The 18,175-nt window shown below is 46.0% G+C and overlaps 1 protein-coding gene and 1 pseudogene across 1 annotated transcript; one reads left to right on the top strand and one right to left on the bottom strand.

Annotated features, from left to right (window-relative positions):
* The first annotated feature begins 11,342 nt into the window (after positions 1-11,342).
* On the top strand, positions 11,343-14,752 carry LOC125541150 (meiotic drive suppressor JIEYAO-like; annotated as a pseudogene).
* Positions 14,753-16,769: 2,017 nt separating this feature from the next.
* LOC125541144 (peroxidase 2-like) lies at positions 16,770-17,973 on the bottom strand. The gene is made up of 2 exons (XM_048704615.2): positions 17,746-17,973; positions 16,770-17,635 (listed from the first exon to the last, which is right to left on the bottom strand). The coding sequence occupies exons 1-2, from the start codon at positions 17,971-17,973 to the stop codon at positions 16,862-16,864; spliced, it is 1,002 nt and encodes a 333-aa protein (XP_048560572.1). The 3' UTR covers positions 16,770-16,861.
* Positions 17,974-18,175: the final 202 nt, after the last annotated feature.

Raw genomic sequence — 18,175 nt, 5'->3', positions numbered from 1 at the left:
GAAATACGCCAACCCAACATTTACCTTTGGAGACACCTATAGAGCTCCTTTATAATCACCCAGTTACGTTGTGACATTTGGTAGCGCACAAAGTGTTCCTCCGGTAAACGGGAGTTGCATAATCTCATAGTCATAGGAACATGTATAAGTCATGAAGAAAGCAATAGCAACATACTAAACGATCGGGTGCTAAGCTAATGGAATGGGTCATGTCAATCACATCATTCTCCTAATGATGTGATGTCATTAATCAAATGACAACACATGTCTATGGTTAGGAAACATAACCATCTTCGATCAACGAGCTAGTCAAGTAGAGGCATACTAGTGACGTTTGGTTTGTCTATGTATTCACACAAGTATTATGTTTCCGGATAATACAATTCTAGCATGAATAATAAACATTTATCATGATATAAGGAAATAAAATAATAACATTATTATTGCCTCTAGGGCATATTTCCTTCAAAAGCCACAAGCAACATCGTCTTCCTCCTCGCCCGCCTCGCCAGCTCGCCAAGCGCACTGCACCGGCCCCTGGCGCAGACCCGGTGGCCGAGTTCTTCGAGGGAGCCCAAGACACCCTGCCTCCCCCGCCTCCCCGCGCCGACGCCCAGGCTCCGGTGATCGACTAGATGATAGCCGCCAAGCTGGCCAAGCCGCTCTTCGACGCTGATGAAGGGGGGGACAGCAGTGACTCCCTGGACCTGGGGCCTGCTCTCTCCCTAGCACGCCACACCCCCAGACGGCAGCCACGCATGCGGTGCAGTTAGGAGAAGTCACCCAGAAGGTCACAGAGATGCAGCTCCAGGGCGATGCCGCAAACGCAGTGTCGCCCCTCTTCGCGCCCTTGCCCCAAGCGGTGATCGGCCGGCCAGAGACAAGACACCCCGCAAGACCAGGATGGTACCCAAGCCGACTCGACAGAGCCGCAGGCAAGCCAACAATCCATCACCAGTGCCAGTCTCCCAGAGGGCGATGCTGCGTCTGGTGCACGGGCTTGGGATCCTTGGCCCAAAAGAGAAGATGACGGCCCAGGCAGCGGAGGCCCTCATCCGCCGCTTCGACGAACCGCTGACAGACTCCGACATTGCTGCCATAGCGAAGCTCACCCGCCTCGACCCTAGAGCGCTCAAGGAAATTGCCGGCGTCAACGACCACGTAGATGAGGCCCCGGGGCCCTCTCTTACCCCATGTTAGTTGCCTCCCGTAGCTCTCCTCGTCGACGATGACCAGCATGGTGCTGGAGTAGCGTAGGTTCCTTCATGTGTCAAGATTGCTGTAACCGTAGAGTGGGTAGGAGGATAGTTGTTTACCGGTGGGGTTTTGGGCCTATTGGTGGCCGCCGGCAACCCCAGGACAGTCCGGATGTGTTCCTGTATTTCCTTTCAACGAATGACAGTCGTCGACAACATGGCCGGTTCCGCCTCTCTGTAGTTAGCACGATGAGTGACTATTGGTTTACCCATGAATGACTCTAACTGCCCCGTCATGAGTTGGAATGTCCGAGGCCTAAACACACCGGCGCGCCGTGTAGTCATTTGCGGCACTGCCAACACACACAAGCTTGCAATCCTATGCCTTCAGGAGACTAAGATAGATTGCTGGTCGGCGACCCTAGCTAGAGAGGTAGGAGGTGCAAGGCTTGACGATTGTGTCGTCCTCCAAGCGATGGGGACGCGTGGAGGGATCGCAATCTTCTGGAACTCGGCTCTTGTCTCCGTCCAATCTCAAGCTATAGGTCAATTCTCAATCACCGCCAGAGTAACGCTTGCAAACTCCGCGACTTCCTACTGGCTGACCACGGTTTATGGGCCTGCTGACGAGGGATGGAAGGATGACTTCCTCGCCGATCTTGCAAGCGTAGCGCCCCCACCTGGCGAAGCGTGGTTGATCAATGGAGATTTCAATATCATCTACGAGGCTAGGGATAAAAGCAACAGTAACATAAATCGCCGGATCATGGGAAAGTTCAGAGCAGCCATAGATGCAGCTGGTTTGCGTGAAATCAAATGCAAAAATCGTCGACTCACTTGGAGCAACGAACAACGAGTCCCGACACTAGTTAGCATAGATAAATTCTTCTGCACCATCGCCTGGGAGAGCCTGTTCCCGACCTACCTCCTCCACGCAGCCTCCACATCTTGCTCCGATCACTGCCCCCTACTTCTGGCACCAACTGCAGCCCCTCGACAGCTAGCTCGGTTCAGATTTGAAGCGTTCTGGCCTAGGCATCCCCACTTCCATGAAACCGTAGAGCGGGCATGGAATCGCCCCACGCCGGCGCGTTGCGCTTTCGCCAGGCTGAACATCAAGATGGCCCAGGTGGCCAAAGACTTTAAGATCTGGAGTGAATCGCTTTTCAGTGATGCCAAGATGCAACTGCACCTCGCCACCGAAATCGTACTGTGCCTTGATGTAGCACAAGAAAAAAGGGCACTCTCAGATATGGAATTCCACCTTCGCAAAACCCTCAAGCTGCGCATTCTAGGGTTGGCCGCAATCGAGAGGGCAAGAAAATGACAAGCCTCTCGAGTTACATGGCTGCCTGCCGGAGATGCCCCGGCCGCCTTCTTTCATGCAAAGATCAACTCTAGAAATAGGAAGAAGTTCATCCACACCCTACATGGGCCTACAGGTGTGACCACATCTCAGGAGGATAAGGAAGCGCTGATCTATGATCATTTTAACTCCTTGCTGGGGACGTCGACCTGTCGAGACACCACCATCCACTAGAACTCCCTCAACCTACCTCACCTGCAAGGGGGTGGCCTAGATAACCCTTTCAGCAAAGAAGAAGTATGGCTCGCGATCAAATCCTCTCCAGCTGAGCGTGCACCAGGACCGGATGGCTTCTCGGGCATTTTCTTCAGAAGCTGCTGGACTGTCATCAAGGATGACATCATGGCAGCTTTTAGCCAATTCTACAACCTAGTTGGTACAAATTTTGCATCCATCAACACGGCCCTGGTGGCCCTGATCCCAAAGAAGGATGGGGCCTCCTCCATTGCGGATTTTCGACCCATCAGCTTAATCCACTCCATCGCCAAGCTTATTGCAAAGGTGCTCTCAATGCGACTGGCCACGGTGATCCATACGCTAGTCTCCCCAGCGCAATCGGCCTTTCTCTGGACCAAGTGCATCCATGATAGCTTCCTCTACGTCCAGAATTGTGTCAAGGCACTCCATAGAAAGAAAACCCCGGCCCTGCTACTAAAACTGGACATTGCCAAGGCATTCGACAATGTATCATGGGAATACATATTAGAGCTGCTGCAAAAGCTAGGTTTTAGCGCTAGATGGAGAGATTGGATTGCCCTCCTGCTCTCTACCTCATCATCGCCCTTCCTGCTAAATGGCATCCCCGGCCGACGAATCCTCCACCGTCGAGGACTGCGACAAGGCAACCCCCTTTCGCCATTTCTATTCATCCTAGCAATCGACCCCCCGCATCACATTCTACGGGAGGCCACCCAGCAGCAACTAATTGCGCCTATACCAGGAAGGGAACTAAAACTTCGTATTAGTCTCTACGCTGACGACGCGGTCATCTTCGCCAACCCAGTGCAACACGAGGTAGATGCACTCCTAGCCATCCTCCAAGACTTCGGAAAATCGACGGGCCTGCATATAAACCCTTCAAAATCGTCGGCCCTCCCCATTAGATGCGAGAATATTGACCTACCGACTGTGCTACACAATTTTGGAGGCAAGCTAGGACAGTTTCCCACTACATACCTTGGGCTCCCGATCACCATCACCCGGCTGAGACTGGCAAACCTACAGTTCATCCTAGATAGAATCAAAGCCAGGCTGGCTGGCTGGAAGGGCAAGCTACTTCCCATTGCAAGTAGGAGAGTGCTCGTTCGAAGTGTTCTCAGCACCATGCCAACTTTTGCACTCACTGTACTAAAAGTTCCAAAGAAACTACTGAAAGAAATTGACAAGTGCAGACGCCGGTTCCTATGGAAACAGGATGACGAGCTGACGGGGGCCAGCTGCAAAGTAAGCTGGCCCGTGGTGTGTGCGCCAACCTCCAGGGGGCCTGGGCATCCTGGACCTGGACAGTTTCAGCCGTGCCTTGCGACTGCGATGGCTCTGGATCTCCTGGGCTGATCCGGACCGCCCATGGGTGGGCACGACATCACCATGCAACGGGGAAGACAAAGCTCTGTTTGCGGCTGCGACGACGGTAACAGTTGGGGATGGTTCAACGGCCCTGTTCTGGCACTCCTCTTGGATTGGCCCAATCACGCTGGCCACTGCCTACCCAGCCCTCCTCAACCACTCCAAGCGCAAAAACTGGACAGTTCGAGAAGCTCTTAGAAACGACACTTGGATTGAAGACCTGAGACATGGAGACACACAGCCGCTGCTGCAGCAGTTCGTCCAGCTCAACCGCTTGATCATCGCCGCTGCCCGGAGCTCCGGGAGGGAGAGAGGGATACAATTCGATGGAACCATGAGGCAACAGGCAAATACACATCAAATTCAGCATATGCCATGCAGTTCCAGGGACGGATCCTATCAGTTTTGGATGAGCTCGTTTGGAAAAAATGGGCACCAGGAAACATCAAATTCTTCGCTTGGCTATTACTAAAAGATCGCCTCTGGACAAATGATCGTCTCCAGCGGCGCGGTTGGCTAAACAACTATTTCTGCCAGTTTTGTGTCCGCAACCTGGAGTCGACCCACCACTTGTTCTGGTCATGCCAAACAGCGCTTGAGGTCTGGGGCTTGGTGGGATCCAGAGAAGGATGTCGGCAGCTAGCTCCACATCATTCATGGCAAAATTCCAACTCTACAGCGATCATGCAACGGATGATCAGCAAGACCCCGCCGGCCAAATGGAAGGGCGCCAGCACGATCATGCTTTTGACATGCTGGGAGATATGGAACGAGCGAAACAGCTGCATTTTCAGAGGCAAGCAGCCAGCAGCAAGGGACATCGCCAAGGCCATCGAAGATTCAGTGCATCTTTGGCGGCAGGCGGGCGCAGCATGCTTGGAGAGACCCTTCCGGGATCCGCCATGAGATATACGCCATTGTTTTTTTTTTCACTTTTTCGGTCAGCAAAGCCTAGACCGAAGCTGAGCTTGTTGTAATCTTTTCTGTACTGGTCTTAGGACCTTCCAACACACCTTTGTATTTTCCCACTGCTTTCTGCTAATGATATGAAAAGCCAGTGATTGCTGGATCTTTCAAAAAAAAACTCATGTGATAATCAGTAAATAGATGAATGGTCTATCCTTGATTGCAAAAATGCAAAAGATGCAAATCCTGTTCTGTTCTAATACTTTTACCTAGAGTTGTATTTACTTAATTGCAATAGCTACAAGGTGGAAGCCGCGTGGTCTGGACGTTGAAGAAGGCACCTTGTTATTTTCCATCGGACGGACGGAAACCAATCGACTGACCCAAGTAAAATTTTCAGTCGACTGGTCTCTAGCCAGTCCCTTGCTTTTTTTTCATTGTTTTTGAGATAGCTCACCATCCACGCCAAATGGTAGTCCCTTACTTAATAGTTTGTCTAAAAAAAAAGCTTAATAGTTCACCCCTCAAGACCATTGATGAATGTGAATATTTGGTGCGGTACAATATTTCTAACATCCGTAGTATTTCCAGATTACATGCCCGTTTCAGCACGATGGGGGTTCTTCAGTAATGTTACACTTTTACGGTTTGAATGTTAGAGACCAATGTGGTATAAATTGGTTGAAAATCAATGGGGCACACCGTGAAATTAGGGGTATTAGTGGGTTGTTAGTGAAAATAATGCATGTAAGTTTTATTCCGTAAGCCATGGTCATAGGTTTAACATTTTGGGTGGTTCTCCTGCCCTTTCAAGGTTTGGTGACGAACTAATTAATATAAATCAATAGGCACATGAAAACCTATTGTAGCACATATATATGCATCTAATTCGTTACACATGGAGAAACATGTCATCAATGTGTTTGCTCCAATGGGAAATGACAAGATAATTCGAATGTGCATCTCGGTTATCTTCTATATTAACTAAAAATATATCTTTATAAAAGTATACATATGTTTAGTTTGAATGATACGCATGCTTGATGATATTGTGGGCTCCCAAAATTGTTTTCTTTACATCTTTTATATGACATCTTCTATCTTATTCTGAATTCTTTACACATGGAGAAACTTGTCATCAATGTTTTTCTTCAGTGAGTAATGACAAGGTATTTTCTTTCACTAATTTGGGTATGTTTTAAAAAAAAAGGATTCTGTGAATGTGATCTATCTTCCTTTTTGCCAGGAAGGGACCTATCTTTTATATTATAACTACTAATATATCATCTCCTTTTCATAAACTATAAATAATTTCAGTTTGAATGAGACATGTGCTTGACTATATCGTGGCCTCAGTAAACAGTTCTTTTCTAGATCTTGTATCTGGCAACTTCGATCTTACTCTGAAGAGAGGTACCTAAATAAGCACTCCAGTAGTCATCGACACTTGGTAGCTAGCAGTACCAACCATTAATTATGGCTGCTTTCGCATAATGACAATGCTTCCCATGCATCCTCTTAACAAGGCATTTCTTTTTCGCATCAAAACAACAACAATATACTACTGGTACTCCGCTTTATCCATGCCAGGGCGGCTAATGAGCAACACGACGGTCCAGCACAGCTGCATATATGCATCCATGCACATGTTGGCCTGTATTCTGTATAATAACTCTATCCCTTTATAATTTATCTAAGCAGTTTTCCGCTCTCTTTTCGCCGCTCATGGAGTATGTTCTGGTTGCGCTCTCGCGGGAATGCGAATAAAGCCTACGCTTCCGTATTTTTTGTGGTTGCCGCGTGACGGGAAGGATTAGAGATCTCGAGTGGTAGGTTAGCTTCAACATGTGCACAATGCTCCAACTATGAGAAAGCAGGCTAGGGTTGTTGGGTGCATAATTTTATGCTCTGGAGAGAGGCGGAGGGGAGATGACTGCCACCTACTCTCTCCCACGTCTCGGATCTTGTCGGTTTTGCTAGGCAGTCCCTTGGAAATTTGCTGAATATTGGCAAAGCGTGGATGGTTTGCTTGTAACATATTCTGGGTGCGGCGCTTGTGTTGCCATAAAAGTGATATATGACTATGGTCCTCTCTGTTCAAAAAAAAACTATGGTCCTCCGTCTGGTACAGCTCATGATGACTTACTTTTTCTTTGAGGGGAGCTCATGAGATGGCTAATGTTAGTTTTTGGGCAAAGCACACGTGAAGCTGATGGCTCGAGGCAAATAGCTTAGCTCAGTACTGCAGAAAATACATCACCAAGAGCATCTCTAACACATCACTATAATTTAGAGGAGGATACGATCGAATATCTTGTAGCGAAGGATATTTGCTCCTCTAAACAAGTGCCGTTTCTAATCAATTCTCTACACATGATTCCCTTTTTTTTGTCAAAATAGTTTAATTTGGGATCACCGAGTTAATCTTCACTACTCAATTATTGTGTTAAACGACACTTAATCACATACTTCACCAGTTCTTCGCTAAGAGAGCCGATCCAAAGAAAACTACAAGAAATATATACACATTTTAATAGAAACACCACTTTCCTAACTGCTCCAACTAGTACCATCAAAACTTTCTCTATCTCTTCATTGCCTACATTGTTGCGTTTCTCTATTGACTTCTCGAGCTTTCACACTTCTTTCTTCTCTGTGTTTTCTCAAACTTCGACATTGCGTCCTATCTATAGTCTCAAACTTCGTGTCCTCTCTAATCTCATCTTTAGCAACTAGTGCACCAACATCTAGCAAATTGTTTGCTATCAATAGATCAATGTACTCTTCTTCCCAATACCAAAACTTACAGCCTTCCTACATACAATTTTGAGCAAACAACGAGTTTCATATTGTGGCAAATCCAAAGAACAAAAGTACAAAACGGAACCCACTCTAGTGCGGCATTTCTGCTCCCGGGCCCATCTGCACCCGCCCTTACGAAAAAAATCAAAACAAATACTACAAAAATTCAAAAAGTCTAAAAAAAATTGTGTGGTAGACAAGTTTATGCGTGAGGTGCGCTCCAAGTTTCAACTCATTTGGACATCTGAGCAACTCTCAGCAAAAAAGACAAATTCAGGGTCTGTAAAAAAGTTTATTGTTCACACACTGTTCTGACCCGATTTGTTTTTTACTGAGAGCTGCTCTGGTATCCAAATAAGTTGAAATTTGGAGCGAATCTCACGCATAAAATTATCTATCACTCAAAAAATGGATTTTTTTGAAGTTTTTTAGTATTTGTTTTAATTTTTTTCTGATCAGGTGCAGATGAGTCTGGCACTAAATTGGGTTTCCGCACCCACTCGGTCTTTCCACAGTTGTAAAAAAACCATCCGAGATTTCTTTTTGGTGTGCTCGAAATGAGGTGTAGCACTAGCAACCATCGGTAATCACACTTGATGATCGGTAGAAGCACGACAACGAGCTGCTGGGCGAGGGCTGAGCCCGGCCGACGAGGAGATGGGGTCGTGCCGATGGTCGGTTGACGGTTGAGATGCGAGCGCCGAGAGGAGGAGGACATACGCGGAGCGGTCAAAGTGGCCTCGGAGTAAATAATATCCTCCACTAACGGTGATAGGGGTTTGGTTGGGTGCCGGTTAGAGAAGGAAAACCGAATTTATCATCCTTTAACACCTTATTGGGGATCAGTAAGAGATGATGTAATGTGCACAAAACCGAGACCTCCTCCCCAGTGCTGGAGGAGCCCCCCCCCCCCTCGCGCTAGCACTGATGTAAACGGGCTGCATGGATCAATAGCACTCGCCTCGCTGGGTGGATGATTCCCTGGTGCTCGGTCGGTAGGTAGCCACATAAAAACCATGGGTTCGGGAAAAGAATACAATCTATTTTTTTATAGATAAAAAAATATAATTCAAAATGTACAAGATTTTTTTTAAATGTGAATTTGAGGAAAGTTCATGAATTTTAAAAACATATTTGAAAATTCAAAAAAACATGAATTTGAAAAAAACATCAATTTGAAAAGTTTCACCAATTTTGAAAAAAACAAATCATAAATTTTAAAAACATTCATGAATTTTAAAATGATTTAACTCTTAAACTGTGCATCCACAAAAATCGATGAGACAGAAGAAAAACCAAAAACCATGAAAACCAATATAACAAAGGGGGGAACCCAAAAAACCATCGCAGTGAGGAAAGTGCCCCACACGCAACATGTGGCGGCACTAGAGCATGCTACATGGTGTGCTAGGGCGCTCTGTGCTAAGATAAGTGCCCCCGCGCGGGGGGGGGGGGGGGGGGGGAGACCCTCCACTAGTTGCTCCTGGTAGGTTTTGAATTTGCTAGAGCAACTCTAGTAGTGTCGCCATATCGGTCCCATCAGTTTAGGGGCCTCGATATGGAGCGTGTGCCATCAACCAACCACTCACGTGGGAGGGAAGTTTCAGCTCCCCCCTCGCCTTCTGCCATGTTTTTTCGTCGTCGTATGCTCATGTTATATTTACATCAATTATACATTTTTGGGTATGATTTTATACCATTATTATTGGACTACCACATTAACCCAATGCCAAGGTTAGTTCCTGATTTTTTTAGTGTTTTTGCTATTTGCTGAAAAGGGATCTTCTGCAGTCGAAAAATATCGGGGGAAAATTACGATGATTATTGTTTAACTAGAAGGGACCCAGTGGACATGGACCCGCGTGGATGGGGTCCCTAGGGCCTCCACACAGCCACACCATGCAGGCACTGTCCAGGGATATTTTTATCCAACATAGGTGATAGCAAAATCTTTGGATCGGTCCACCATCTCCTTGGACATAGGCATAGTATCAATCTCATATGACTTTACGGTTGCCAATATGTCACTTTATTTACTTGCTCATTCTATTAGACCGTTAGTTTTTGATGTGTAAATCTTAGCTATGCAAAGGTTGGTACCACTATTTTTTTGTTGCATGCTCTTGATGCTATAATTTGAGTTAATAAAAGTGTCTTATTTACTTAAAATAAATGGGGTATAATTAAAAGATGTATGAACGTGTGTCCCCACCTTAAATGTGGCCATATGGGCAGTGTCGTGCGGGCTGGTCCATCGACATGGAATTTCGGCCTAGCACAACATGTGATTAAAAGGGTCGGGCCAGCCTTCGGGCCGCCACAGAATAAGATCGGTCCCGAAAGCCAATCCTTAAAGTCGGGCACGACACAACCCTTTTAATTGCAGGTCAACACTGCATGACCCAAGTCCGACACGGCTTGACGCAGTACACAGCCCATCGGACTTGTAACTAGGTTTTTTCTATATTTTTTATTTTTTATATTTTTTTCTTAAATTTATATATTATTTCTTTTTTAGAAATTACTGCACTGTATTTTTCTCTTATTTTTTGATATTTTTTAGATTTTCTGATTAAAAAAGGCCAGGAAGGCTGAAAAGCAATGCGCGCCGGCCCGCAGCCATGACGTGCCGGGCTGTCCTTTATAACCGGCGTGCCGGCCATTTTACAGGAAGGCCCTTTTACAGCCGGGCACATGCCGGCCATTTTACACCCGGGCCGGCCCATGTGGCCAGGTTTGCCCCGTCTCTCTTCTTCGCCTCTTCTTCTTCCTCCTACTCTTGCTCTAGGTAGGGTTTTGGGTTTTCCCATAGATCTGCTGGGAAAGAAGGATAGAGCGGACGTACGGTTGTTGCTCCATAGCGGGCCCTGCCTTCCGGCGGCGCCGAGATCTGGCCTCCGGCGAACTCGGCCTCGATCGTGGCTCCAATCCCCAGCGACATTAATCGTGCTCGGTTGAGAGAGCACGCCTGCCCGCGCGCGAGCCCGGTGCTACCACCGCAATGTGTCCATCCACGAGGTTTTTTACTGATGAAACAACCCATCCAGCGGCGTATTTGCTTGCTTACTCTGTGTAACTTGCGTGATCCATACATCTGTATGCAATTGATATTTACCCTGTCTATCAGGCAAATGGTTGTTACAGCTTTACATGATTGTCCAAACCAAATGGAGGCTTGTAGCTGAAAGCCCGTGATTTATTTTTGCAAGTTCAACTCTTTCATTGTGCTTCAATTTGAATTGAGTAGCTAGTCATTGATGAGTAGAGAACTGATATGCCTGATGGAGACAGTAGGTTTGAGCCTCACTTAACGAAGCTATTGGGCTGTTCAATATCCATGATTGCTATGCCTGCCTGCCTTGTATTGCCTAACACAAACACAAATTCAATACAAAATATAGAATTAACAAGATATAAACTTTACATGGGTTGCAATCAAATTTACTTGCTTCAGCCAGGAAGAAGAACAAACAGGGGAACTGACATATCAGGCCAATTCGGCACCAATGGAGACGGTGCAGAAAAAGGAGGCTATGGGAACCACTTGTCCTGAGGATAACGGTAAAGATAAAGATGGATCAACCACGGATGAAAAATACGATCCACAGGGACCTCCTTCACCTCCAAGCGATCTCAAATCACTCAAGGAGGTGCAGTAAGTAGCTACCTTTATCGTATTTGTCTACAACCTTGATTATTTTCCGGCTCTTGATGGCGACACATTCTCTCTCACAGTGGCTGAACAAAACAAGTGCCGTACCTGCTAATTCCAGTGCAACATCCACAACCGTCCCGGACCGTACTCCTCAGGTTTGTGTCTTTTTTTCCTATGATACATTTGCAGAAAGACTTATTTGTTCCATTTTGCTTTGTTAATCTTATAACTGATTTCCTTCATCCTTTCTGTTTGTGATTGGGTCAATCTAGTGGGTACCTGATGTCTTCTTCGATATATTACCCACTTGCGGCCAATCCTGAAAAAGGATAGTGTCAGGTCTTTCCTTCGCTTCTTAAATCAGAATGGAAGGGACATGACACTGGGTTACATCATCAAACCAGAAGCTTTAAACGAGCTAGTCATCACTAATGCACTGCGATTTGCCAAACTTGTCTTGGTGGGCAAGAATCCTGAGCTGCATGGGTTCGGGGCCGATCCCAACTGCATGACTCAATTTGGGTTCTTCCCTCTGCACCGAGCTGCTGAAATGTTCTCTGTTGATATGATTGAGTTGCTCTTGCACCATGGCGCGTCGGCCAATTTGCGCACATCCGGTGCTTTAGTCATTGACAACCTACTCCCGGTCCATGTTGCGGTTGAGAACACTTGCCTGCACAAGTACCTGGAGAACGGTCTACATCCTAATCAAGAAAATATGGATTACAGTCATGCAGATATCAACTATATCCTGAAGCTCATCCATATCCTCTGCCTACCGGAAATGGTTTGTTTCACATCCTTCCTTGCACAAATTACTTGTGTTGCAGCATAACTAAAAAAGTTTCATCTATCTCAAACCACTGATATAGCAATACCTGAGGGTATTACATTCTTACATCTGCACTTTTCAAAGACTACAGTTCACTGTGTTGCTTTGTGTATGACATTATTTGGTTACTGATAAGCAACTTATGTTGCCATTAACTTTTCAAAATTAGCTTTCCTTTTAAACTGAGGTAATAATCACCGAGTCTTTCTTCCATGTTCGTTTTTTTTTTTTTTGCAGAAGCTCTTCTTGGATACAACTAGGCTGCTAGCCAAACATACAGATAATTTGTTAGATGAGGTCTGCAAATACATAATTGATGGGAAGCTTATCCAGATGGTTGTTTTGCTCCTAGCAACTCAAGAGCAGATCCGTGGTGTATCTTCCAGCAAGAAAGACTGCAATACTAAGCCAGATGGGTTTGCCATTATCACTAACTGTGTTGTGGGCAAAATTACCGCCATACAATTGGAGATGTGTCAAAAAGGAGTGGAACTGAAGCCACTAGAGGCGAAAAAGAAGCTTTTCGATATGACACTGACGCTTGTTCATGTAATTTCCCAAGCTGGCGAAGCTCTTGATTCTTACATTCGGGATCATGCCAAGGTATCAAACTGTTTGTACTTGCAGTTAAAACATCACCATCCTACTTTCTACTAAATATGTACATATCACTGCATTCATCTGATCGATATAAAAATGCTAGAAATTGCCGATATCAGGCCTATTTATGAGGACCTAACTGTTATCTAGCATTGTGGGATATGAAATGAGAACATTTGCTAGTTTGTTCCTCCTGATACTTTTATGATACTAGATGGCTAGATAAACTACGGTCACTCCCTAAAAGGCTAAAACAAGATATCGTTCAGAGAATAGATGTTCTTAAGGATAAATTTGAGGCAATATGTCTCACCCTTTTGAGCCTGCATGTTGTCTGCTGTCTTCAGTTCAAAAGCGTTAAATATCAACAGATTGCACTTTTTAGAAAAAAAAAAGTAGCAAATTATATACATTCATATTTACTCCCTCCGTTCCTAAATATTTGTCTTTCTAGAGATTTCAACAAGTGACTACATACGGAGAAAAATGAGTGAATCTACACTCTAAAATATGTCTATATACATCCGTATGTGGTAGTCCATTTGAAATCTCTAAAAAGACAAATATTTAGGAATGGAAGGAGTATATGCTACTAGTTGCAAAATCAAGTAAATTTTATATTTGTAAACATTTCTTTGCATTTTTTTGCGTTTTTTAATCACCACATTCGTTAATAGGGATTATGTTCTAGACATTGATCTTCACTTTTTATGACCATATCTTAGTAAAACAAATATTAGGGTTAGGAATTTTTATGACAAATCCGATGGTACCATTTTCACCTTCGGGATACTCAAGTATTTACGAATGGAGGTAGTAATTGATTACTACGTGGTCCATCGCAGTTAATTCTTTTTATCATCTCTCGGTATTATTGGTTAAATTATGTTGCTCATTACACAGCCCTACAGCTATGTGGTTACCCGTATTCATACATACAGGAGTACTACCATGGTGAACTATGCTAGAAAATTGTTCCATTCAGAATTGCTTAAAAGGAGAAATCCAAATAGTATCCCAATCCAGAAAATTTGAGAAAGTTCCTATCCTGATTCAGGAAGACGGAAATTGCCGGTTGCTTCTTTTGTATGAGCTTCTTTGTAAACTTATTGGATTTTTAGTAAGAAATAAAATTTCTCGATGATTAATCACAGTGAAACTTTCCTTCTATGTATGTTTCTTTTGTGTTCTTTTTAATTTTGTATAGGAAGCAACAGTCAACTAATTTTCTGTAATAGGATCATGTTGGTTCCTTTATTGGATCCCTAACATTATCATTGTTGAAGCTCATATAATTTGCTTGATGTGCAGCTGGCCGCGTCATTCTATCAGGACCGGGCTCTAACATGGAAGGTGAGGAGAGTTCTGTTTTATCTTTTCACACTGTTCTGTTTTGTTCTATTTTTCTGACAGGAAAGAGAATGCAATTCTATTTCATTCATGATCTGATTTCTATTTTCACACTGTTCCGTTTTCACAAATTGCTTTTCTAAATATCATATGCTATGTCGAATGTCAATAGAATGAGCTACAATTGTGAATGCAGGTGCCCTATATCATTCCAGTGTCCCATGTGGAGGTCCTTGATCGTGTCTCATTGATATTGAAGGATTATGGTCTTTGTTCTGGAGAAGGCATAGATATTGGAAATCTGTACTGTTCTGCACACCTTTTCATTTCTTAGTTGACCATAATTTTGTATACGTATTGATGTTCTTCTGATTATTTCTATTTCTCGAAGCTGTCCCTATGAGAACGTGGTATCCACAGAAGAGCTGCCTCGCAGACTTGGTATGTGGGCGTGCATGCGCATGCTGTGTGTTGATTGAAGTGTTTATTTCAAAATTTGAGAATATGAAGCCTAATTTATTCTGTGATGGAAAACAGCACTGATGGCCAGGATTAAAGCAGACACGGATAAGCCTTGTTTGGAAAATGTAAAGGTGACTGAAATAATTATGGAAATCCCCCTGCCCCTGCCATGTTGCCTTTTTTCGCCATGATTTATTCCCAAACCCTTGTGTGCTATCGCGCGCGTAATAACGTTCTTATATTTATTTGAATGTTGGTTCAAGCGGACACAAAATTGGCATTTTTGCAAGCTCAACTGTTGTGTCCTGAGGACAGTTCTTATTGGCCCTTGCTATTTTCCAACACGCATGCTCTTCTTACCGTCTCCAAGCTTATTATCAGTAACCTAAACTATTTCTCATTTTTCATAGCGGTCCAACTTAACTTCTCAAGCGACTGTTGCTGCTGCTGGCTGGTTTTTGGGATTTCTAACATGTACATATTGCTTGACTTATGAGCCAGGCTAAAGGGAAGAAAGGACCTCGAGGATGGGAGCTCAAATTGGCAAGGAGAAGCTTCTTCCCATACTGGAGATCAGTGTTAACGTCCCAGTTTCATGTGAAGGAGGAGATCAATAGCTTGAACAAATCAACTAGACACGCATCGACATTCATGGGCAGAACCCCGCAATTAAAAGTTAACTATCAAGCCAAAAGGCTGTTTTGCACAGCAGCATTGACGCTCTTGAAAGTGTTAAGGAATGCATGAGGAGCAAGGTATGCCATGAGTTCTGTTTTTCTAGTTCAAGTTTGTTAACGTGGGCAGTGCATCGATGGGAAGATTTTTCTTGATGAACCTTAGGACTGAACATGTGTTTGTAGGTTTAGTTTTGTCGATTGAACTTATCAAGGTTTGTGGGATTGTTGTGTGTTATGGTTTCGCCTGCGATTTTGTATGTTTTGTGTTTGCTTTTTTGCTCACCTGACATTTCGAGACAAAATATATTGGTGAGAACCCTTGGTTAATCTTTCTTCCATGTGCACATGGTGTAATCTTATTTGCAGTGGCGGAACGTAGTGGGGACCAAACTGGGCCATGGCTTGTCCTTGTCTACAAATTTCTTCTCAGGAGTTGGTACAGATTTGGCCCAAGAACCATAGATGGCCTGCTAGAAAAAATAATAGAGGTACGACAAGTATAATATCCACGATTGGACTGGAAATGGCATAAGCTTGGGCCAATTTGGCAAAGAAATGACTAGTTGGATAATGAACAAAATTAAAACATATACAACTTAAACTAAGTATATATTGCTACTACATAATGAGCATTTCATTCCTAGGGATTTTGATTGAGTTATTTTTCCTAGGAAAAAAAAGAAAAGGCAGATTCAGAATCTTTTTTCTTCGGACTAACCCAAACACAAAATACCTCCCCTATATTCACACTCTCAGCACTTTCAGTTTAGAACATCATCTGTCTGGGATTCAGATCCCCCAGAGGCCCTGTTTGGATTATTGTTTTTTTCCTTTAAATACACTTGTAAATAATACATGTCTCGGCCCATCGTTTCATTTCCAGACGTAAATTGCCCAGCGGCCAGTAAGATACACATGCAAGTGAAACACCTCCGTTTCGAATTACATCGATTCATCATATACGATGAATAAATTCATATTCCCGTAAAAAAAAGTGGTGGTATCTGAATTGCCTTTATCACTTTCACATCATTAAAGTACAAGATTATACACAAGCCCTCCAGTGAGAGTATCTAGAATGAACTGAAACAGAATAATAATACGGAGTATAATTATTTGTCACACTTTTTTTGAGCGCCTATAACGCATGAGGTCTCCTTTCACGACATCTGGAGCGGGAGACGCACGAAGTGTTCTTTGTTGTCCGTTGCCAAAGAGCGAGCACCAGAATTCAGAAGTCTTCGGAGAAAACAATCAAAACATCGACACCAGAGAATGTATTCTATTCATTTTTGCGTGGACAAATCAACGAATCAGCAAACGAGACGGCAAGCTCGCAAGAACGAAACCAAAAAAAAAAAACTGATATAATGCTGCACAGGGTGACGGGAACGGGACACATCATGGACCAATGGACGCATGCACAACGGCCCCATACGTTCATGGCTTTCAGTAGTTGACGACCCTGCAGTTCGCCCTGATCTCGGCGTGGCGGCCGGCCTTCTTCACGCCGATGCCGGCCATCTTCACCATGGCCTTGGCGAACTTCTGCTCCCACCGCCCGCCGGCGCGCGCGCTGTCCCGCACCATCCGCGCCGCCTCCGGGGTCTCCAGCAGCGCCGCGTCGGAGGCGAGCAGCACCCTGCGCTTCAGCACGTTGCGGTAGTACTGGCTGTCCAGCTCCGTCGGGGTCACCGCGTCCTGGCTCACCGTCGGGTCGCCGGTGCTGTTCTCCGCCCGGACGCACCTCCTCCGCAGCGACCGCGCAAACGACGGGTCGATGTCGGCGTCGGCGTCGACTGCCGTGCGGCCCGCGGCGAAGGTCGAGCAGCGGGCGTGGCCGACGGAGTGCGCGCCGGAGAGCACCACCATGTCCTCCGCGTCGAGGCCCTGCCTGGCAAAGTTGTCGACGAGGTCGGTGAAGCTGGCGGACGCCGGGGGCAGGGACGGGACCGTGTCGGAGGCGTTCGAGCGGCGGCCGTCGAGCCGGCCCGCCGGCATCGCGAAGTCGACGCGGTAGCCGCTCAGGAGGTAGGACGCGTCGCGCGCTGCGAAGGCGACGATGTCAGCGCAGGAGACGGTTCCCGGGCACGCCTCCTCCACGGCGGCCTTAGCCGCGTCGATCGCCTCGAAGCCACGCAGGCTGTTGATGTTGGGCGGGCCGAGCTTCTCCGGCCGCTGGTTCGACGCCGTCGGGTCCAGCAGCACCGACGCGTCGCAGCCCTGCGCACCATTAAATACACGCCCATACGTGTCAGCGACTCACCGACTCACCGAGCAATGCGAGTATTGGTGCGCGTGCATGTGCATGCATGAACGTGTGTGTCGTTTACCTGGACGAAGCAGTCGTGGAAGAGGAGGCGGATGAGGCCGGCGCCGACGCCGGCGTCCTCGGCGACGGCCTCGCTCACGGCGGCCCTCACGATGGACTCCGCCTCGGGGCACGTCTCCTCGTAGTACCCGACCTCGAGCCCGGGGACGTCGTCGGGGGCGCCTCCGCACGCCGCAGCTAACAGCAGCGCGCATGCCACCAAGACCGCAAGCTCCGAACCGGCAGCCATGGCCCTTGATCTCCCGAGCTAGGCTGAGCTCACCAGCTAAAGATCGACGGACCAAGCGTGAGTGAGATCGATGAAGTGTTCTTGGTAAGGAGAGCCAATTTATAGGCAGGGGTAAACATCTCGCATTGTGCGCGGTGACAATGGCTACAACGACTCTTCATTTCTATACGATTTCGCTACCGAGCTGTGGGCACGAACGGCG

The sequence above is a fragment of the Triticum urartu genome, chromosome 2A, assembly GCF_056163025.1.
Source record: "Triticum urartu cultivar PI428250 chromosome 2A, HENAU_Tu73, whole genome shotgun sequence".
NCBI lineage: Eukaryota > Viridiplantae > Streptophyta > Magnoliopsida > Poales > Poaceae > Triticum > Triticum urartu.
This window is presented reverse-complemented; position numbering and strand designations above follow the sequence as displayed.

Excerpts from the sequence above, each read along its gene's own strand:
- LOC125541144 (XM_048704615.2), bottom strand. The coding sequence starts at position 17,973 with ATGGCTGCCGGTTCGGAGCTTGCGGTCTTGGTGGCATGCGCGCTGCTG. Across the intron at positions 17,636-17,745 it reads TCCACGACTGCTTCGTCCAG|GGCTGCGACGCGTCGGTGCT; the intron begins GTAAACGACACA and ends AATGGTGCGCAG.